Source organism: Diadema antillarum, unplaced genomic scaffold, assembly GCF_040938485.1.
Source record: "Diadema antillarum isolate AM-2024a unplaced genomic scaffold, OU_Dant_1.0 scf00000191, whole genome shotgun sequence".
NCBI classification, from domain to species: domain Eukaryota; kingdom Metazoa; phylum Echinodermata; class Echinoidea; order Diadematoida; family Diadematidae; genus Diadema; species Diadema antillarum.
In genome coordinates, this window is record NW_027271080.1 from 1310862 (window position 1) to 1329442 (window position 18581).

Consider the following 18581-nt stretch of genomic DNA (forward strand, 5'->3'; position numbering starts at 1 on the left):
AACAACAACAAATACAAAAAATGCCTATATGATTTCAGGAAATTTCAAATGCATTATTAAAAAAACGTGCTCTGCCGAAAAGTGCGTATGTAGTCAAGCAGTGTGATATACATGACAGAATAAAAACCTACTACATGTAAAATACAGAGTGCGAGTCGATCTGTGCTTCAATTTTGCAACACACGTCCAATTCTCCGACATGACCACCTTTTCATCACTGAGAAACGAATTGAGGTACATACTGTATACACTCTATGAGTTATCTCAAAACTTCTCTTCGGCAATAAAGAGGATAACTTGACAGTGCACAGATTAATATGAACCTGCGGGGACATAGGCAGAGTATAATGTTGTATTCAAGTGGAGAAGCTAATGAAAGTCTCGAGGTCATGGGGTTGGAGCACACCGGGGTTTAATACTCAGAATTAAATTGGCAATGAAGTGTTAAAAGAGAGTGCAAAGGTACTGGAAAGAACCATGCCTCTAGTCGGAAAGATTTAGTTCATCACAGTGAGAAGAAAGTTTCAATATCATAGATGGAACACCCCAGGTATGCTTCTACATTCGACTCAAAATCTTCCCCATTATCATTAATATCATCCTTTCATTTCAAATAACAGTGGTTTCCCCCTAAGATAACGTCAACAGGATATATTTATCATACAATGGTGGTAAACTCATTTTTAGCTCCGCACAGGATCAATGTATTTAAAATTTATGCCTTCAGTTCCATCTCTTTAATTTTTCTCCAAACCACACTTGGCTATCAAAGTAAAAAAGCAATAAATATATCAGCAGCATAATACACTTCTAATACTTTTTGAACTGATTAAAAATACACTGTAAGTCGTATCTCTAATCTTTATAGCATGGTAAGGTGTATGTAGACTAATTCCAACAGCACAGCAGTCTGGCAACAAAACATCAGAATTGTTCGATACTTAAAACTATGTTAGGTTTAAATTGTTCTGAATCAAACCACTCAGAATAAAAACTGCATAAGTCATACTTTCATGTATCAAATTCGTCATTACTTTGATGCCCTGGCAAACCCATATCTGCAAGACTTTTGCCATATGGAGGAGTATTTATAGTTCCATATGATTCTGAAACACAATCTGATATAGCCTTAGCGAAGCCTGGGTACAATCTTATCTCTTCAGATTGAAATACAAAATGTTGTACACCCGTAATTAGCAAGCCTTAAAGCCTTTGTTTGAAAAGGCAACCATGCTGCTGTTTAATAGCGATGACAATTGTGATCACTAGCGCTCGCCGCTCGATAGTTTGACTCTTCCTCACGCGGTGACTGTCTTCTCGCTTCACTTTCACTTATTAATAGACAAAGGCCAGGACCAGCACCATCTACAGTCAGAACATGCAGAGTCTGGCCAACTCTCTGCTTCAGTGGGATGCACGATGGCAGCAGGATGCTGTGTTAGGCAAGCATGTACAAAAATGTCAGAAAGGAATGTACGCCGTGTTACAGCCAGCTGATACCGAGTTGGCCAAACTCTGTGTACAAGTAGATAGATGGCTCTGGCTAGGACCAACTCAGAATGCTTGGAAGCAAGCAGAAAAAAGTACACTATCTGAGTGAGATTAACCTATGTTAAGAGAAACAAAACAAAACAACAAGACGGAAAAAGCCTACAGCAATCTTTGATGTGCAACAAACTTTGAGCAGCTGTGCCAGAAACTACAGCTGTATAACATTCGAATAGTTAAAAAAAAACAAACAAACAAAAAACACCTAGCATCACCCTCAAAGCTGTAGGACATGTGGCGAGGCTAATATGTGTACTCTTGATTAGATTTATGATAATAACAAAAATAACAAACCAAACAACCTTTCTTTACAGCAAAGTTCAGTCTTAGAATGCCAACGATGAAACAATTCTTACCCTTAAACCATTGTGCTAGTAAGTTTACAAGAACAGTGGTTTAGAACATTGACAGTGAGTCCCCTTTACTGTGTCTGCCTTTCACTGTCCCTCTCAATTCTTTTCTTTACATAAAAATGACTGATAAAGGCCTACAAGCATACATACCGTATATAGACAATTGAACATTGAGCAAGTTTACATATGAAAATACTACTCCTGGTTAGCAATTCACAGGAATATACATGACACTATTAGCAGCTAGATATGAGTTTTTTGTTTTTTGATTTACATTTATCACAGCATGTACTGATTTATACAATCGACAATGTCATACTAATTTTTCATTATCAGACCACTGCATTGAAAGTTGAGTTTGCTGCTCGAAGTTATATTCCTTTTAATACACATATCTCGATATATATATATACACATTTCATTTTCACCATGTTTTAGCACTTCTGTTCAAGCATCTCATACTGTGGAAAAACATACATGCAGTATCACTATAAAACATAAATGTAGGAACATACATGTATAATACTCTAGTACCATAATACATTGTATATCATTGCCATCCTAAACAATATCTCAGTCTTCAAAGTTCAGATAGAAAAATCAAAAATAATCAGACAAAGAGCATAGCATCTGGAAATACATACATGTCCTTCAAGATGACATTTAAGAAGATTGCTCAATAATTCTTTGTATACCGATGTAATATAAGGCAATATGCGTATGAAATCAACAGAATGGAAGGTCATCCAAAAAACATATTGAGAGACGCTGAATAGATATCAATACACCAAACACGTAACACCAACACCAGTCTGAAAACATTCTGACAACAATTGCAGCTGATCTACTTAGGGACAAATGACAGAGAATGTTGTACATTACAGAATCTGATGGAGGCAGAGGGACTGTGGGTCATCTTCCACAACTTCTGCCCAAGTGAAAAAACAAAAAGTTCAGGTGATAACTAGTATCTGTGACCTACTAACACAGGAATGGTTTATAGACGATTAAAACCCCAAAATGATACAGGTTTTCTTTTCTTTTCTTTTTTTATATGGGAATTAAGACATAACTTAAAGGTCATCTTTTTCTCTTTTTTTTTCTCTCTCTCTCAGCCTTCTGCCTGTTCAGACAGGCAAAAGGGCGAGTTTCAAGATTTCAAGCCAGCAGTCGCTGTTTAATCACCAGCATTTAAACTCCCAATGATCTTGATCTGGTTGTGGGAGAGATGCATCTGAAGCATCACTTGGAGGGGTCCAAGTAATGAGCATAATTTAACAAGCTATTCACATGTTGGTACTTGTCCTGATTTATCTGCACAGTACACACTTTTGCACTGAAACTTGAAGTCTGTGAAGATGCATCTGTTTAATCGATACACCAGTTATCAACATGGTCCATAATGTATTGTACAGTGACTGTAAAATCTGTAGATGCTCCAGATGGCCAGGAACTTTGCATAAAAAAAAAACATGGACTTGCATGAATGGGGCAAGTCAAAGGGTCAACTTTAACCCGTTGAGGAGGGACTGACTTTCCTACAACACACATTTCCCCATACACACCTGCCCATGCATTCTTGGGACTCGTCTTCAACAGGTTAATACCAGGATCCTAAACTCGCTTAGCATTACCTCTGCAAGTGATTGTCCACATGTGATAAGAAAGTTAAAAAGCAACCTCTACCTGAATGGTCATTTCAATTGTGAAAAGGCAAGACAGACGACTTCGCTCTTCCATAAATACGGTAAAAAATTGCAAAATCACATTAGGCAAGGCATCAATCACCTGATTCAAATCGATCATGCTGGCCAGTTAAAACATATGCTCTATTCTAAAACAACGATACAGAAATCAAAGTACAACCGCTCTCTCCTTGTAAATGCCCGAGTGATCAACGCCTAGATTTCTACAGAATGAGAGGCAATGTAGTTGCCTCATATCTAGTAAAATGGCCCTAAACACGTTGCTGCTTTTACAAACAGAAGAAAGCACAGAAAAAAGCTTTATATCATTTGTCCAAGGGCAGGACTAGTTTAGCCAATCAAGTCCTTAGTACCAATTTGCGTGGCTTTGTGCTGAATCTTTATACTACACGGTTTGAATTGACCTGTCCATGTTTCACAAGAGCTAAGAAATTCTCTTTCATTTGAACCCACTTTTTTCTTCGAACATACATTGTATGTAACTGTTTTGGTTGCAAAATTGCCAATAACCTCTTCCATTTGCTAAATTGAAGTTCAGTTCGGTTTTTCAATATGACAGAATTTTAATAGCAAAGACTAGTGTCGGCATAAAGGTATGAATACATCAATTCACGATGTCAAATTTATAACAGATCCACATATTGGCACCACACCTATAAAGATTGAAGTTCCTATATCTCTCTAAAATTGAAAAATCTCTGAGAAATATCATCCTGACATTTGGCACATTAAGTGATATTAACCAGTTCCATCTCATATTTCTCCCGTGTCTAACATACAGGGAAATCTAGAGATGCGAGTTCAATGGTGACAAGATGGAAAAAAATCCCCCCAAGACTTCATACGCTAAATTTGATGCTGCTTTACTGGTCACACTTGTAGATATTGATACCATTCATCGAAAGTAAGCCATACTGTCTTTTCTATCTATCAAGTCTTGCACACAAATATGCCATTTCACAAACAGTTTTCAAGGCACATGATATCAACGTTTGTAGAGAGATAAATATGAGGAAACACAATCATCCTTTGCCAGCAGGTGAATTCACTGCCGACAATGAGTACAAACTTGAAGCTGTGCGCATTATTAAAACATGAATTATGGACGGAATCATAATCATGTTTCACTCAAAGCAGGCCTTGAATCAGTCACAGCATTGTGTGGATTGCCAGGAGAGAAGTTTTGAGCCTATTTGTAGTTTGTGTACAATACAAAGCTGGACATCATTGCCATGTTGTGCGCCAGATACGATCAGAGGTAGAGAACAAAACTTTTCCGGCAAAGTGCTTTCTCAAAAAGATAAGCCTAACTGCAAATTAACAAGTATCTGGTAATGACCAACTGGTATGTGTTTGGATGAAGAACAAGGCTTATTCCTTGAGCATCAAAACATAATAACGCCTTTTGTAAGTGCAACTACGTGTACTTTGCTGACAAGTGAAATACTTGTTGTGAGGAGAAATACATGTATTTCACAAAACAGAAACTGTGATTTCTCAAAGCTGCTTGTAAATTAATGAAGTGCAGCAGTTAGCAAGAACACATGTTCACACTGTACCCTGCAAGGAGGACGATGAAGGAAAGTTGCCCACTCAGAAGGCGAGAATTCCATGTAAAACTAACATGAATTCATTGCAAGGTGTCGCTCACATCAGATGATACTGTGCAAAGGATTATATGGCATTTGGGCAGCTGAGGTTCTAATCATCACCAACAGTTTACAATTGGCAATACTGAGAGTGGCAGGGTTGCATTCGCATGCACAGGTACTGTAGCTCTCTGGCTGGCCAAGCATGCGCTTTGCAAATTCTTTACAGTACGTCTGCAGTTAAAGCCACACTAGGCTGCACACATCCAAGGGAGCTGGGTGTAATGTGTACTCTAGAAGCTGTTATTTTCATGTACAGATATTTTTGTGAATGAGGAGGTCACAGACAATTTTGCGAGATGTTTTTCCAAATTGACACTTGGACTATTGTCAGTGAGCTATGTCCCTATTACCTTTGCGCAAGGCGACTTTTTACAAAAAACTGTATGTGTTGTTAAATTCCCAATCCAACGAGGATTCACATAATTCAGGAAATTTGAACCCTTGTAGAAATAACACCTTATACAGTGAACCCCATGAATCTTTCCTTGCAATGCCAATATGAGGATGATAACATAATATGAAAAAAAAAAAAAAAATAGAGACTCAATAAAATTTCCCAACTAGATACTGCTACATATTGCAAGTGTTTATTCCTAATACATTTTTTTTTTTTTTTTCAAATCACTGAACTAAATCCACTATTACACAATATAACTCAAACAGCTAACTGGTGACCTGATATAGCGCCACCTACTGGCCTCTTTCTGAAAACCTATTCACACAACCCCCCTCCCCTTCCTGGGATAAACTACATGGACTGCCTTCCACAGATGGCTGACAGAATTTCTGTCCCATCTTTCTGAATATTAGCTAAAACGATGCAAACATTCTTAGCACACCTTTTGGTTCAACCACCAACCCAAAGTGACATACTTACAGTACATTGACAAACTCACTCATAATTACAATGTATGTGTTCTAATGTGATTTTCAGACTGTAAACGCGCCACAGACACTGAGTCCCATGTAAAGTCTATAGTGTTTTTAGACTCTTACACGGAATAGTTTCACAATGTGTACTCAATAATACATGCCTTCAATACAAAAGGAGGATGAATTTCTAGAGTCATGTCACAAAAATCGCAAGAACAATCTTGACGCACACAGCATACCATTCATCTTAAATTCCCTCCTACGTACATTGAAATTGGTCTGGTTGAGAACTGAGGGGAATGCATATCACCCTTCTATTTCTTTAGATACATCTGACAAACACAACACGGGATATCATACACTATCAGCAAAAAAAAAAAAATTGTATCAACACACGGTAATCACGTAGTTGAGATTACACACAAACGTTTACATGTTCACTGGAATTTGCACTTAAATAGAAATATAAAATAGCGCCCTCATCACCGTCATCATGCGTAGAAGTAGCCCTGGGAGTCTCTGGCGGGGATTAGATGTTCGTTGTCGCCCCCACGTCGCACTCGGCCATGGCTTCTTTCCTGTTCCTCCAGTAGCTGTGCTTTACTAACACTTGGCCCTGTGTGGCATAATTAGGGACAGAGAGAGCGGGTAATGTAACCATGAGTGAAATAAAATATGAACACAATTTTCTTGTACTTGATGCCATGGAACCTGCACCAGTGACTGTCATAGACATTATATTTTTTGTTTGTATTCTGCATTCTTCTGACCTCTGGCGACATAAGACTTCTAATCATATATTCAAACACTGGTCTGTTAGCGTTGTTGTTTTTTTTCCTCCTCAGAGTAAAAAAAAAAACACCCATATTTCTAGCACATGTGTGAAATCTGCAATTCTTACTATTATGTAACCCACTCCCTGAAATTGAAATAATTCATCATCACTAGTATAAACAGAAATAATGAAAAATCACACATTTCACCGATGCAGGGAGGCTATGATTTTCATTCATAAATTCACAAGCGTTGTTAAATTCAAAGATATTGAAAAAAAATTGTATTGTTTCAACACAGGAGGAGAAAATTGAAATCCCTGGTTGTATACAGTGTATATACAATTGTACATCTGCTTGGTACCTTCCTGTACCCTTTCTGTTGAAACCTACATCTCATTCAGTTTGTATTGATTACCTGTTGATAGGCAACACAAGCTCAACAAGCTACACTATTAAATCTGGTTGTCAAAGACTGTTTTGTTCCTGGATTTTGCCTAAAGATGTGAATACGGTGCAAAAACTCCCCATTCACTGATCGCTAGAGGCAGACGAGTATTAATCACAGATATACCACATGAGGTTCATGACCTTAAAGGTCCTGTTTACCTTTGGGAGCAGTGATTTAAAAAATGCTCGAGATATCACATTTGATGCATATGTGTATATCTGTCGTATCACACAACATCCTACATATAAGATTTTTGCAATAAAGCCTAAAATATAAGGAGGTATCAGTTTTTTCTCAATAAACCATATCAACTGTAGACAGTTTAGTTTGTAAACATTTTATTATAACTACTGTTCACATTTTGTATATTTAACAATACTTAACATCAATTATACTTACTCAAACTTTTACAGTGGCTGTTTTTGTCCGTAACTCACATTTTAGAGCTATTTCAGAGCACTAATGCTGGGTTTTTGTTTCAACTGCAAATGGCAAATTATGCATTTAACCCTTCATATGCTTTGTGTGCTGACTGGCACAGAAAACCCCACAGCATTGTACACACTGCCTAAAGTCCCTGGCACAGAAAGGGTTAAATTTGGCTCTTACCAATGTAGCTGAGGAAGACCGGTAGGAAGATGAGGCCATGGGCGGCACCAAAGATGACCATCCCCAGGTACATCCTGAAGTAGTAGACCTTAAAGAGCTGGGAGTGGGAGAAGGCCAGGATGATGATCCCAAAGGCCTTCGTCAACGTGATGCCACTCAACACCTGGTGGTAAACGAAGATGGGAAAATGCAACAATCAGTAACCGTTTTAATAATACTTCTTTACCTCTGCACAAAAGCTATGTATTTGCTGGCCTAGGTTTGTCTGTCTGTCTGTTTGCAAAATAATTCAAAAAGTTGTGACTTGGATGAAACTTCCAGGAAAAGTCCATAATGACACATGGAAGAGATAATTAAATTTTGGTAGTGATGCACACCTCAGTGTAAATCCAGGATTTTAAATTCTTCAAAGGATTATCATAGGAAAATTGAGCCAACAAACGAGGGACTTTAAAGGGGATGGCTAGTAACTGATCAGTGGGAATCATTGGGAATGCTGGAGGATGATTGTTCTAATCCTTGTAGGATTCATTTAAGAGTACATTATATATCTATTGTTGTGTGAAAATTATTTGCTTCAGAATGGTCTCATATTCAAGTAATGTGCAGTTTAATGTTTCCAGGTTAGCGTCCCTGGTCAGTGACGGGGCATTAATCTGCACATTACTTGAATATGAGACCGTTCTGAAGCAAATAATTTTCACACAACAGTAGATATATAATGTACTCTTAAATGAATCCCACAAGGACTGGAACAATCATCCCTCAGTATCCCACCGATTCCCACTGATCGGTTACTAGCCATTCCCTTTAAGCTGTGCATACTTGAGGTGTGCACAAACACAGTGAGTGGTCACTTGAGGCGCGGTATGCAGGAAGCTGATGAGGTGGACTCTGCTTCTGAAACAAGTTTGGCTCAACCACGACTCACTGCAAGCTCAGCTCAACCACTCACTGCAAGTTGGGCTTAATCCACTCACTGCAAGCTCGGCTCAATCCACTCACTACAAGCTCGGCTCAACCACTCACTACAAACTCAGTTCAATGACTCGCTACAACCTTGGCTAAATGAGTCACTACAAGCTCAGCTCAACGACTCACTTAGAGCTCAGCTCAATGACTCACTGCAAGCTTGGCTCAACAACTCACTGCAACTTTGGCTCAACCACTCACAGCAATCTGAGCTGAATAAGTCACTAAAAGCTCAGCTCAACATCTCACTGCATGCTCAGCGAGTCACTGCAAGCTTGGCTAAACAACTCACTACAAGCTCATCTCCTCATCTCACAAGCCTGGCTCCACAACTCAACCACTGACTGCAAGCTCGGCTCAACCTCTCATTACAAGCTCTGCTCCAATACTCACATGCTTGGCTGAACAACTCACTACAAGCTCAGCTCCTCGTCTCACAAGCTTGGCTCAACCACTCATTACAAGCTTGGCTCAACCACTCACTGCAAGCTCGGCTCAACAACTCATTAACTCACTCACTCACCGAACTTCCTATATGTGCCAGTGCATCCTCTGCTCTCTCGAGGCGCGTCCGCTTGGTGCTGACGGTGAATCCCCTGACGATGTGGGAGCAGAATTCTACAGATATTCCAACAGACTGGAGAAGGGGGGTTGGAGAAAAGAGGTAAACATGTATTCCTGTTTAATCACTGGCTGTATTTATTTTGATCATGTATTTCCTCTTTGTTTGTCTCTCTCTCTAAAAAAAGAAAAAAATGTATCCCTGGATTAAAAACAACTTCTCCTTCCCTGTTAAAACTTGCAATGTTGTGTTGTTAAATCATAGGAATATTTGATAGGTTTGATATGCTTGATATTCTAGCATTTTGAGAAATGATTCCTGATTTAGATATTTTAAAAAAGCAGAAATTCTTGCACTAGTGACGTTTTATGCTCATCTGGGTCAGATGAATTTTGAGTGTTTTTAATTTCGCAGATGGTCACAACAATTGAGGGAGAACTTCGAACAACTCACCACTGCCAAGGTGGTTTAAGGGCTTTGGCTGCACATGCTAAGATAAACCATAACTGGTTCACCCACATGACAACAAAGTTGCTCACACTACAAGACTAGCAAACATGAAGAAAATACAAATAACATAACACGTATACCTGCACAATACTCCTACCTTGAGATCAAATATAATACACATCACAAGTAACAAACATACAATTTGTACGCTTTCAATTTTGCACTAGTTTCATGTTGCATGTAATGCTTGAAAATGTCCATGCCTCAGAAACATCAACTTTTATGGTAGCACTAACAAGAAGGGGGGGGGGGGTGGGTAGCTTGCCAAAAGGGGTCAAGCCAAGAAATACAGGAGACAGATCTTACCATGATGAGGTTGACCAGTGAGATGGCGTTGAGCTCAATTCCCCAGAGGACCATCATGCCCATGATGTCCAGCGTGATCATGGCAATGGTCAGCGTGCTGATGAAGGCGGCCACCAACTCGAAGGCCAGGAGGATGAAGGTCACCCCAAAGACGGCGGCGATGACGATGCCCAGCGAGACGGCCGTCTCGTGGACGATGGTCAGGTACTGCTCATAGTAGACATAGAAGATACTGCAATTTGAGGGGGAAAAAGTATCGAGAGTTGCAAAGTTTGAACAGTCTTGGCCGCATCGAAGGTGTACTCTCTGTGATTCTGTTAAATTCTGGCAGTATTTTCATTTCATTGATCAGAGGAAGTCAGTACATACAAGCTGTATGTCTACATTGGTCATAGTATGTGGTCATACTATAAGTGACCCTGCACCTCAAAACAAGCAACAAGTCGCCAGACATGAATTTTAAGTTAAGACCATATTCTGAAAGAGCAGACTTTAAGCTTTAAAATGAAGTATAACTCAAATCTAATGGACTCTCCTAACCTATCTAAATATTGGAAAGAAAGCACAAACTCAGGAAAAGTGTGAACTGAGAAATGAGGCTCTGAAGTACAGTGTCTATTCAAGCACTTAATCTTTACCAAACCGTGCTGGCTGTGTGATGAATGGGACAAAAAAACAGGAAGTAAACCACCAGAGTAACAACAATGAAGGGATTATCAGATTAAACTGAAATTAAGCATGCCTCATTAACACATTCTGTACATAATTAATGCCAACTTTCAAAGCATTAGCACTATTCTTTGAAAAGTTATTACAGTTGAAAGTGAAGAGTGTGGACAAGGTTTTTCAGAAATGAAAAAGGGATTCTAAAGACACACCTAATCACACTATTCTACCAAAAATGTTCAAGATAAACTGCTAAAAAATACACTTTCCTGCCCATTTTATGATACCAAATTTTAGCATAATGTAAACGAAGACCCGCTCTTTCAGAAAATATGAAAAAGTCAAGTTCGGCTAGGTTGACCCATTTCACTTATTTTTAGTCCTCACGCAAAAATCAGTGTGTGCGACTTTATGTTCGTTTTGAGGTGCACGGTCACATATGTTGTAAATACACACTACTCTATGGTAGATGCAAACACACTGTGGCACATACAAAATACACGTACACCAACAGATGCATATTTCATTATAAGGATGCAAACACACCGTGGTACATACAAACTACACTAACAGATACACACCACACTATGGTAGATGCAAACACAGTGTGGTACATACACCGTACAAACTACAGTAACAGATGCACACCCCACTATGGTAGATGCAAACACAGTGTGGTACATACAAACCACACTAACAAACAGATGCACACCACACTATGGTGGATGCAGACAGAGTGTGGTACATACAAACTACACTACAAGATGCACACCACACAATGGTGGATGCAGACAGAGTGTGGTACATACAAACTACACTACAAGATGCACACCACACAATGGTGGATGCACACACACTGTAGTACGTACAAAATACACTATACATGTACGTACATCTGTCCAATAGATGCACAGCACACTGTGGTAGCAGCAAACCACACTCTCACCCGAGTTCCCTCATGCCTCACCTGTATGGGAATACATTGAATCCATCTATTGTCTGGTTCAGCATGGTAGTGATGTTGACGCCAATCTCCCTGGCGTTCTTCAGAGCTGAGATGAACGTGGACGAGTTTCTCATCGTGGTGTGGTATGTCATGAAGTAGCTCGCTGAAGGAAAACATTCCAGATATAAGGTATCATTAAGAAAACCCCAAGGTCCACAAATTTCTGGTACTGGCTCAATAATGCAACATTTCAAGATTCATACCCCACCATGCACAACCAGCAACACAATGCAAAACGGGATCTTTACTGGATCTATACAAAAGAACAATGTTACCATCATCGAGTACCTCAGTGTCACTAAATGCCTGGGTTTTTACTTTACAAAAATCATATTCCATCTTTTTTGCCTTAAAAAATGTAAAAATGCAAGGGTTACTTGTACCTGTCAAACACATTATGGGATACAAGTGACTGATCTTTTACATGCCAATGCAATAATACAAGTTGTGACTAGCCAAGCAATTTCGGTGGCATTTACAATGTAGGTAGTCCTCCTACATTTGACCTCATTGCCAAGCTAGGAAACATACTGAGCTATACCAATGTCACAGTACTGTAAAAGTGGATATTTTCGCGCAAATGATTTTTCCCGCTTGGCCGGATAAGAAGAGTTTCTGGTTGAGCAAAATGCGCAAAAAATTTCAACACTGTGAAAATTTCCACTTTTACAGTAGCCGAGGCATTTCACAGTGGTATAAAATGGTATTGAATGGTTTTTGCGGTGTTGCGTAATCCCTCTTCGCTGACAGTAACCTTGAAGACATTTGTGCCTATTGACAAAGGCAGCAAGCCATCATATGTATGTGCTGATAGATGAATGAAATATCATGGCAATGGTTTAAGATAACTATGATTACTCACATGCAATATCCTTTTGAGTCTTGTCTGTGAAATTCAATGCAGAGGCGTAGGCAGCTTTGCCTCTGTTGAAACCATGAAAAAAAAAAGGAATGAGAGTTACTACACATCCCTTGATATGGAAGATATAATGATAAGCACTCTCTTTAACTTTTTTTTTTTCAACTGAAACCAAGATTTCTTCTATTAATGGTGATAACACTAATTTGCAAACATCTCCTTTCTTGGAGTTCCAAAAAAATAAGTCAATATAACAGTCTTCAGGATTTTTTTTTTTCTATTAACCAGTTGAGGACGAGTTCCGAGTATACTCGGGCAGGTGTCTATGGGAAATGCGTGTTGTAGCAAAATCAGTCTGGCCTCAACGGGTTAAAAATCATTGCTATCATTAACACCTACACATCATCCTTACAAAGTATCACATATGTCTTACTCTTCTCAACATCACCTTTAAGAGACAGGATGTTGACAAAACACTAAAAAGCAAAACAAACGAACAAAAAATTAAGACAAAAACAACAAAATATTCAACAAGATCCGTGGGGGAGACACATACCCCTTGCTGCAGGCTGTGCCTGGAATGTCCTCAAGGAAGAAGGGGAGGAACTCCTCGAACTGCATTGGGGTTGGTCGGTCATTCTTCTGTGACAGCGGACGGCACGATGTGCATGTGTCGTTCAAATCTAGAGCAAAGGGCAATAACCCGTAAGCATACTTCAAAGCAGTGAATCAAGATGCATGGAATCAATAAGACTAAATATCAATGGACACTAGTTACTGTAAATGCTGTAATTTTTGCGAGGATTTCAATTTTGCAACACAGCGAAGACAGCGAATTTAACCACACATCAGAATATTGTCACCTGATCCACTAGCAGAGTAACTGGATAGGCATTAGTGCCTTGGTGTCAGATCATGAAAGCAACATCAAACAAAAATTGTCTGTGACATCCTCATTTGCAAAAACATCAGTATGCAAAAATACCACGTTTACAATAGGCTCAGCTATGCTGCTGGTGTATGCTCTGGGAACCTTTTTTTGATGACCTGCATTGAACATACGTAGAGTACATTGCGTGCAGTGCTTTGCACGTTCACTTGCATTAAACTGGTAAAGACTTGACTTCTCTCTTGCCTAGAATATCTGCTATACCAGACAAAATAAAAAATGAACAACACCATTAGAGGTGTACTTTATTGGCAAACTCTTCATAGTGGTCACTTTATTGCCTTGGGAATCTGTCACTTGGTCTACTCCCAATCTATCTATTCAATAATACCCGTATAGTCTCAACCTGCCTGGTCTAATCTGTTTCATCCAGAACCAGTTTATCTAATGTCCATTTGGTCTACAACTGTTGCCACTTAGCCTTAATACCAGTTGTCTAGTTACCAGCTGCTAAGATTTGTGCATGTGTAAAATCTGTTGTAATTTGGCCGGTGAGAGGCTGCTATGCCGATGTTTCATATGAGACCCTTTAATCAATCAAAAGTCTCACCTGTTGCCGGACAGAAGTCCCCGGAGGCGTTGACACGGCAACACGTCAGGGCACCTGTCGGCTTTACCCAATCAAAGAAGTCGTCCATCCATGACGAGGTGGGATGAGCAATGTTGGTACTTGAGTATGAATGAGAGTGGAAGAAAACAATGGAAATACGACATTTAGTTTTGCTTGATTTGCTCACATATATACAAGGACAGCTATTTTAGATACTTTGTACTGTTAAAATTCTGCATCATACTTCAGTCAACCTTGCCTTAGTCAAAGCCAAAGGGGTTGGGGAAAATCCTTAGACTAATGTGAAATGAGACTTGCAAAACAAAGCTGATGAACACATGCTTTTATCTGTCTGGGTTGAATATTTCTTTGACTCTAAATGAAGTTCATAGTCATGGCATGTTGTCTTTAAAATTATTACCTATAAAAAGAAAAAGAAGAGAGGCAACTTCAGAATATTTGGTAAAAATACTAGTTCCCACTTTAATAGGCAAACACACAGACCATCTTGCCCTCTTGGTGTTGGTTTAATTTTTGTCACAAATTAGATTTATAAGACTCGACCACTAGTTCACTCCGAACAAGTTCGTAATGAGCAGGGCCATTAACCACTGCAGATATCCCCGAAACCGCTTCCCCTCTCCCCCCCCCAAAAAAAAAAAAATGGAAAGGAAAAGAAAATGCATACTGATGGCACTACTACACAGGAGAGAAGACAAAAAATGACCTTTTGGTACAAAAAAAAAAAATGGGACAATGCACATAGAAAGCATGCTGCATCAAATGTTAGGAAGAAAAAAATTGTCATTACAAAAAAACATATTTTTTCTTATTTTCAATAATGACAAAGAAAAACACTAGTAGGCAGCATTGGCAAGAGGGAATGGAACCATAACTTTCACTCACTAATCTGCCTGCTCTGAGGCAAAGTAGACCTGTGAAGTCAGTGAGTTCTCATTGCATCCTGTGCCTCCACAGATCTTGTTCTGCCCTTCCAGGGTGGTGTAGTTGTACCCCTTCCGCACCACGAAGTAGACGGGTGGTCCAACGTTGAGCAGGGATCCCTGGGCTTCAAAGTACTTCACCATGTATGAGTCCTGCAGAGGAAAGGGTAAGGACATTTCACTAAATAACAGCCTCATGCAAATACTTTGGCATAACTTGAGCAGGAATCCTTTCTTTCTCCAACTCTATTCCTTAAAGGAGGACGATATCATGAACAGAACCCTGTAAGTTTCACCTTCATACTACTTCCAACCACCCCCCCCCACAACAAAAACCAATTAAATACCACAGTATTGAAAGCTGAAACAAGCTATGTTTTTCTTAACGTCTATTTTTGACAGTCACCTGCTCAAATATTTATGTACAAGTCAGTTTGTCTCGTTTGTTTTCTTTTTCTCATCTAAATAGGTACGTAATTGACAAATCCATTGGAATTTTAGTAAATCTAAATCAACACACACACACACACACACACACACACACACAAACACACACACACACAAAAACAAAACAAAAAAAACCCAGAAACACGCCAAATCTAGTTTACTCTCTCTAGAGGGGATTATCCATAGAGAGACTCTCTCACGATTCCACCACAATATCATGTTGGCATGCACATATCACAGATGCTAATGAACATTTCAAGCTAAATCATTGACAACCAATTTGAGATCTCTGTCAATTTGTGGCTTTTCTCTCATAAAGACCCACCTCTGGCATGGAGAGCTTCTGATCGAGACCAACAGAGAGGTGAGGAATGAGTGCTCCAGCAGCACACAGCAGGAAGGAGAAGACAAGGATCTGGCAAAAGGAAGAGACAAAAAGTGAAAATGTAGCCTTTGAACAATTTTTGAGGTCTCTAAAAGAATCAACACCCCCCCCCCCCCCCAAAAAAAAAAGAAAAAAAAAAAGAAGGGGGGAATAAAACAGGTGATCATTGTTGATACAGTACTAGCACAGTAAAAGACCAATCCAAGACTTCTAATAGAAATTATTTAAAAAAGAAAATAACTGAACAAGGACTAAACAATTGCTTGCTAAATGAATAGCAAACTAAATCAATAAATTGCTCGCTGGCGTGCTCTTTTTTATCATATGGCATAGAAAAAAGACAAGGAATTCCATCTCTATAAAACACAACTGAGACAACTTATACAACATATTATTTCAACATGAACAAGGAGGTCGTAGGTTCGAAGAGGAGTCGATAGCATAGGTCTCTATGGGAAACTTGCGCCATGCGCCTGCGTATGCATTCAACTAAACCACCGGGACCATGCACCCTTCATAGGAAGAAAAAGGAATGCTATAAAATGGCAACACTTGTCAGGTACACAAGGAGCTTGCTACATGCAATATGTTCCCAAGAGGACATGAAGAGATAGACCTTTCCTTACCACTAAAATGCGCACACACTTCGTGAGGAGGAAAGGAGCGTAGTAGTTCTTGACAACGCGGTACAGAATACCCGGCTCCTTGGGCTGCTTGCCAGCATGCTTGTTGGATGCACAGCATAAGATCTCATAGCGGTTGGCCTGTTAGGAAAAGAACAAGTGCAAGGGTAATGTTGCTAGGTAACATACCAAGTCACTGCAATTTATATCTCCACAAAGAAGGGTAACATCCTGAATGATACTTTGTTGTTGTTGTTTTTTTTTTTTTCTGGCTGTATTACGTATTTCATTTCTATACTGTGTCAAGGTGCTGTAACATTTTAAAAAAGATATCTGACAACAAGTTACTCGAGCCTAGGGCATGTCATGAAGAGTTTTTTTTTTTAAACAACCTGTTTTAAGCTACGGAAATCCTTACATCTGATTGGCCGAGAGCAAATTTATCAGGCAAATTTGTTGACCCCCTTGGGAGTGTTCCGACCAGTTTGCCCCTTCAAGTTGCCCATGTGCAAAGACTCAAAGGTCCTACCACTCACCTCTTGACGAGAAGAGTCTAGCGCCATCACGGCGACAAAGCAGGTAATTTGAAGGAGGAAGTCCATCGCAACAGCAACTGCTGCATACATGGAGAACGCTCTCACGGCAGGCATACTGGACATTGCCCCTGTGCATGAGGAACAAAATAACACGGCTCATAAAAAGATGTTAAAGCATCTTGTATTTGAATGCATCAATATTTCAGCAGCTACAGTTTCCAGAAATAACCGTCATGAAGAAATCCAGCAAATATGGAGAACAGAATTCACATGGTGTTTTGAGAAGAACCTCTTCGGCCAACTTGAATGGATACGGTTTTTATCTGTCTGTTGCCGCAAGTATCGCTTTTCTTGTTACTTGTCAATTGTTGTAAATTATGCATTTTGAAATGAAACTTGGTCTTTGCTGAGTGAAAATATTGAATACACAATGTAGACTATGATTTCATGAGCATATTTATGAGTGGTCTAGCAAAAGCATGTCTAGGTGTTGACATAAATGTTTTCCAAAGCAGTTCCTTTCATATCCAAAACAGACGTACACATTGTAGACTTTGCCAGCTCTGGTCTGATGAGTCAAAGTGACTCTGGTTCTACAATCTGCAGCACATCAGGGCAAGCTGACACAACAAAACACTTTACCTTGTTATATACTGTATGTCATTCCAATAATTCATTTGTGTTTTAGTTTTTCCCAAAATACATTTGTTCCGGTACAGGGAAGTCACTGCTAGAGAACAAGACTGCAGACCGTCTTCTCTACGACACATGTTGCTTCTTAAATAAACACTTTTCATTGATTTAAATGCTTACTAAATTGTTCATACCTAGAGAGAATTAAAAAAAAAAACAAATTAAACAAAACACCACAGATCAAAAGAAGAGGAACTCGCAGACAAGGGAAAGTTGGATGATGGATCAGATTGACTACTTAATGTCTACCAAGACTCACCGAGACCAAAAGCGATAGACTCTGAGGAGCTGGTGAGGAGCATGCTGGGGGCGACCTCCCCCAGCACCCTGCCAATGTGCTCCGCCCGGCTCTCGGCAGGGAAACGCTGGTCCCTCTGAGGCAGGGAAATAGGAGAGCAATAGTTAGTGTTGTCTTCTGACAAAACGGGCATTTTACTTTAAAAAGTAACGACCCTAAATGTATTTGCATTCTCTACAAACATTTACAATTCTTTTTCTTATACATTTAAAATCAAACTTACAGCTATATTTACTGTATCTGGTAAACTAACAATATTTGTAACCATCCTTGTAATAATCTTCTTATAAAAAAAAAAAAAATATGGGTT

At 39.4% G+C, this 18581-nt stretch overlaps 1 protein-coding gene across 1 annotated transcript in view; it reads right to left on the bottom strand.

Annotated features, from left to right (window-relative positions):
• Window positions 1-5651: 5651 nt before the first annotated feature.
• The window catches only part of LOC139723460 (NPC intracellular cholesterol transporter 1-like), a 40178-nt gene continuing 27248 nt past the window's right edge, over window positions 5652-18581 (bottom strand). Inside the window, exons 9-21 of the mRNA XM_071634706.1 lie at window positions 18233-18347; window positions 17281-17408; window positions 16748-16885; window positions 16062-16151; window positions 15252-15442; window positions 14346-14464; window positions 13403-13529; window positions 12850-12911; window positions 11949-12090; window positions 10316-10547; window positions 9461-9574; window positions 7966-8128; window positions 5652-6748 (exon numbers count right to left, since the gene is read on the bottom strand). Coding sequence (XP_071490807.1) covers window positions 6624-6748; window positions 7966-8128; window positions 9461-9574; window positions 10316-10547; window positions 11949-12090; window positions 12850-12911; window positions 13403-13529; window positions 14346-14464; window positions 15252-15442; window positions 16062-16151; window positions 16748-16885; window positions 17281-17408; window positions 18233-18347 — 1746 coding nt within the window. The 3' untranslated portion in view covers window positions 5652-6623. The remainder of the gene's footprint in view (window positions 6749-7965; window positions 8129-9460; window positions 9575-10315; window positions 10548-11948; window positions 12091-12849; window positions 12912-13402; window positions 13530-14345; window positions 14465-15251; window positions 15443-16061; window positions 16152-16747; window positions 16886-17280; window positions 17409-18232; window positions 18348-18581) is intronic.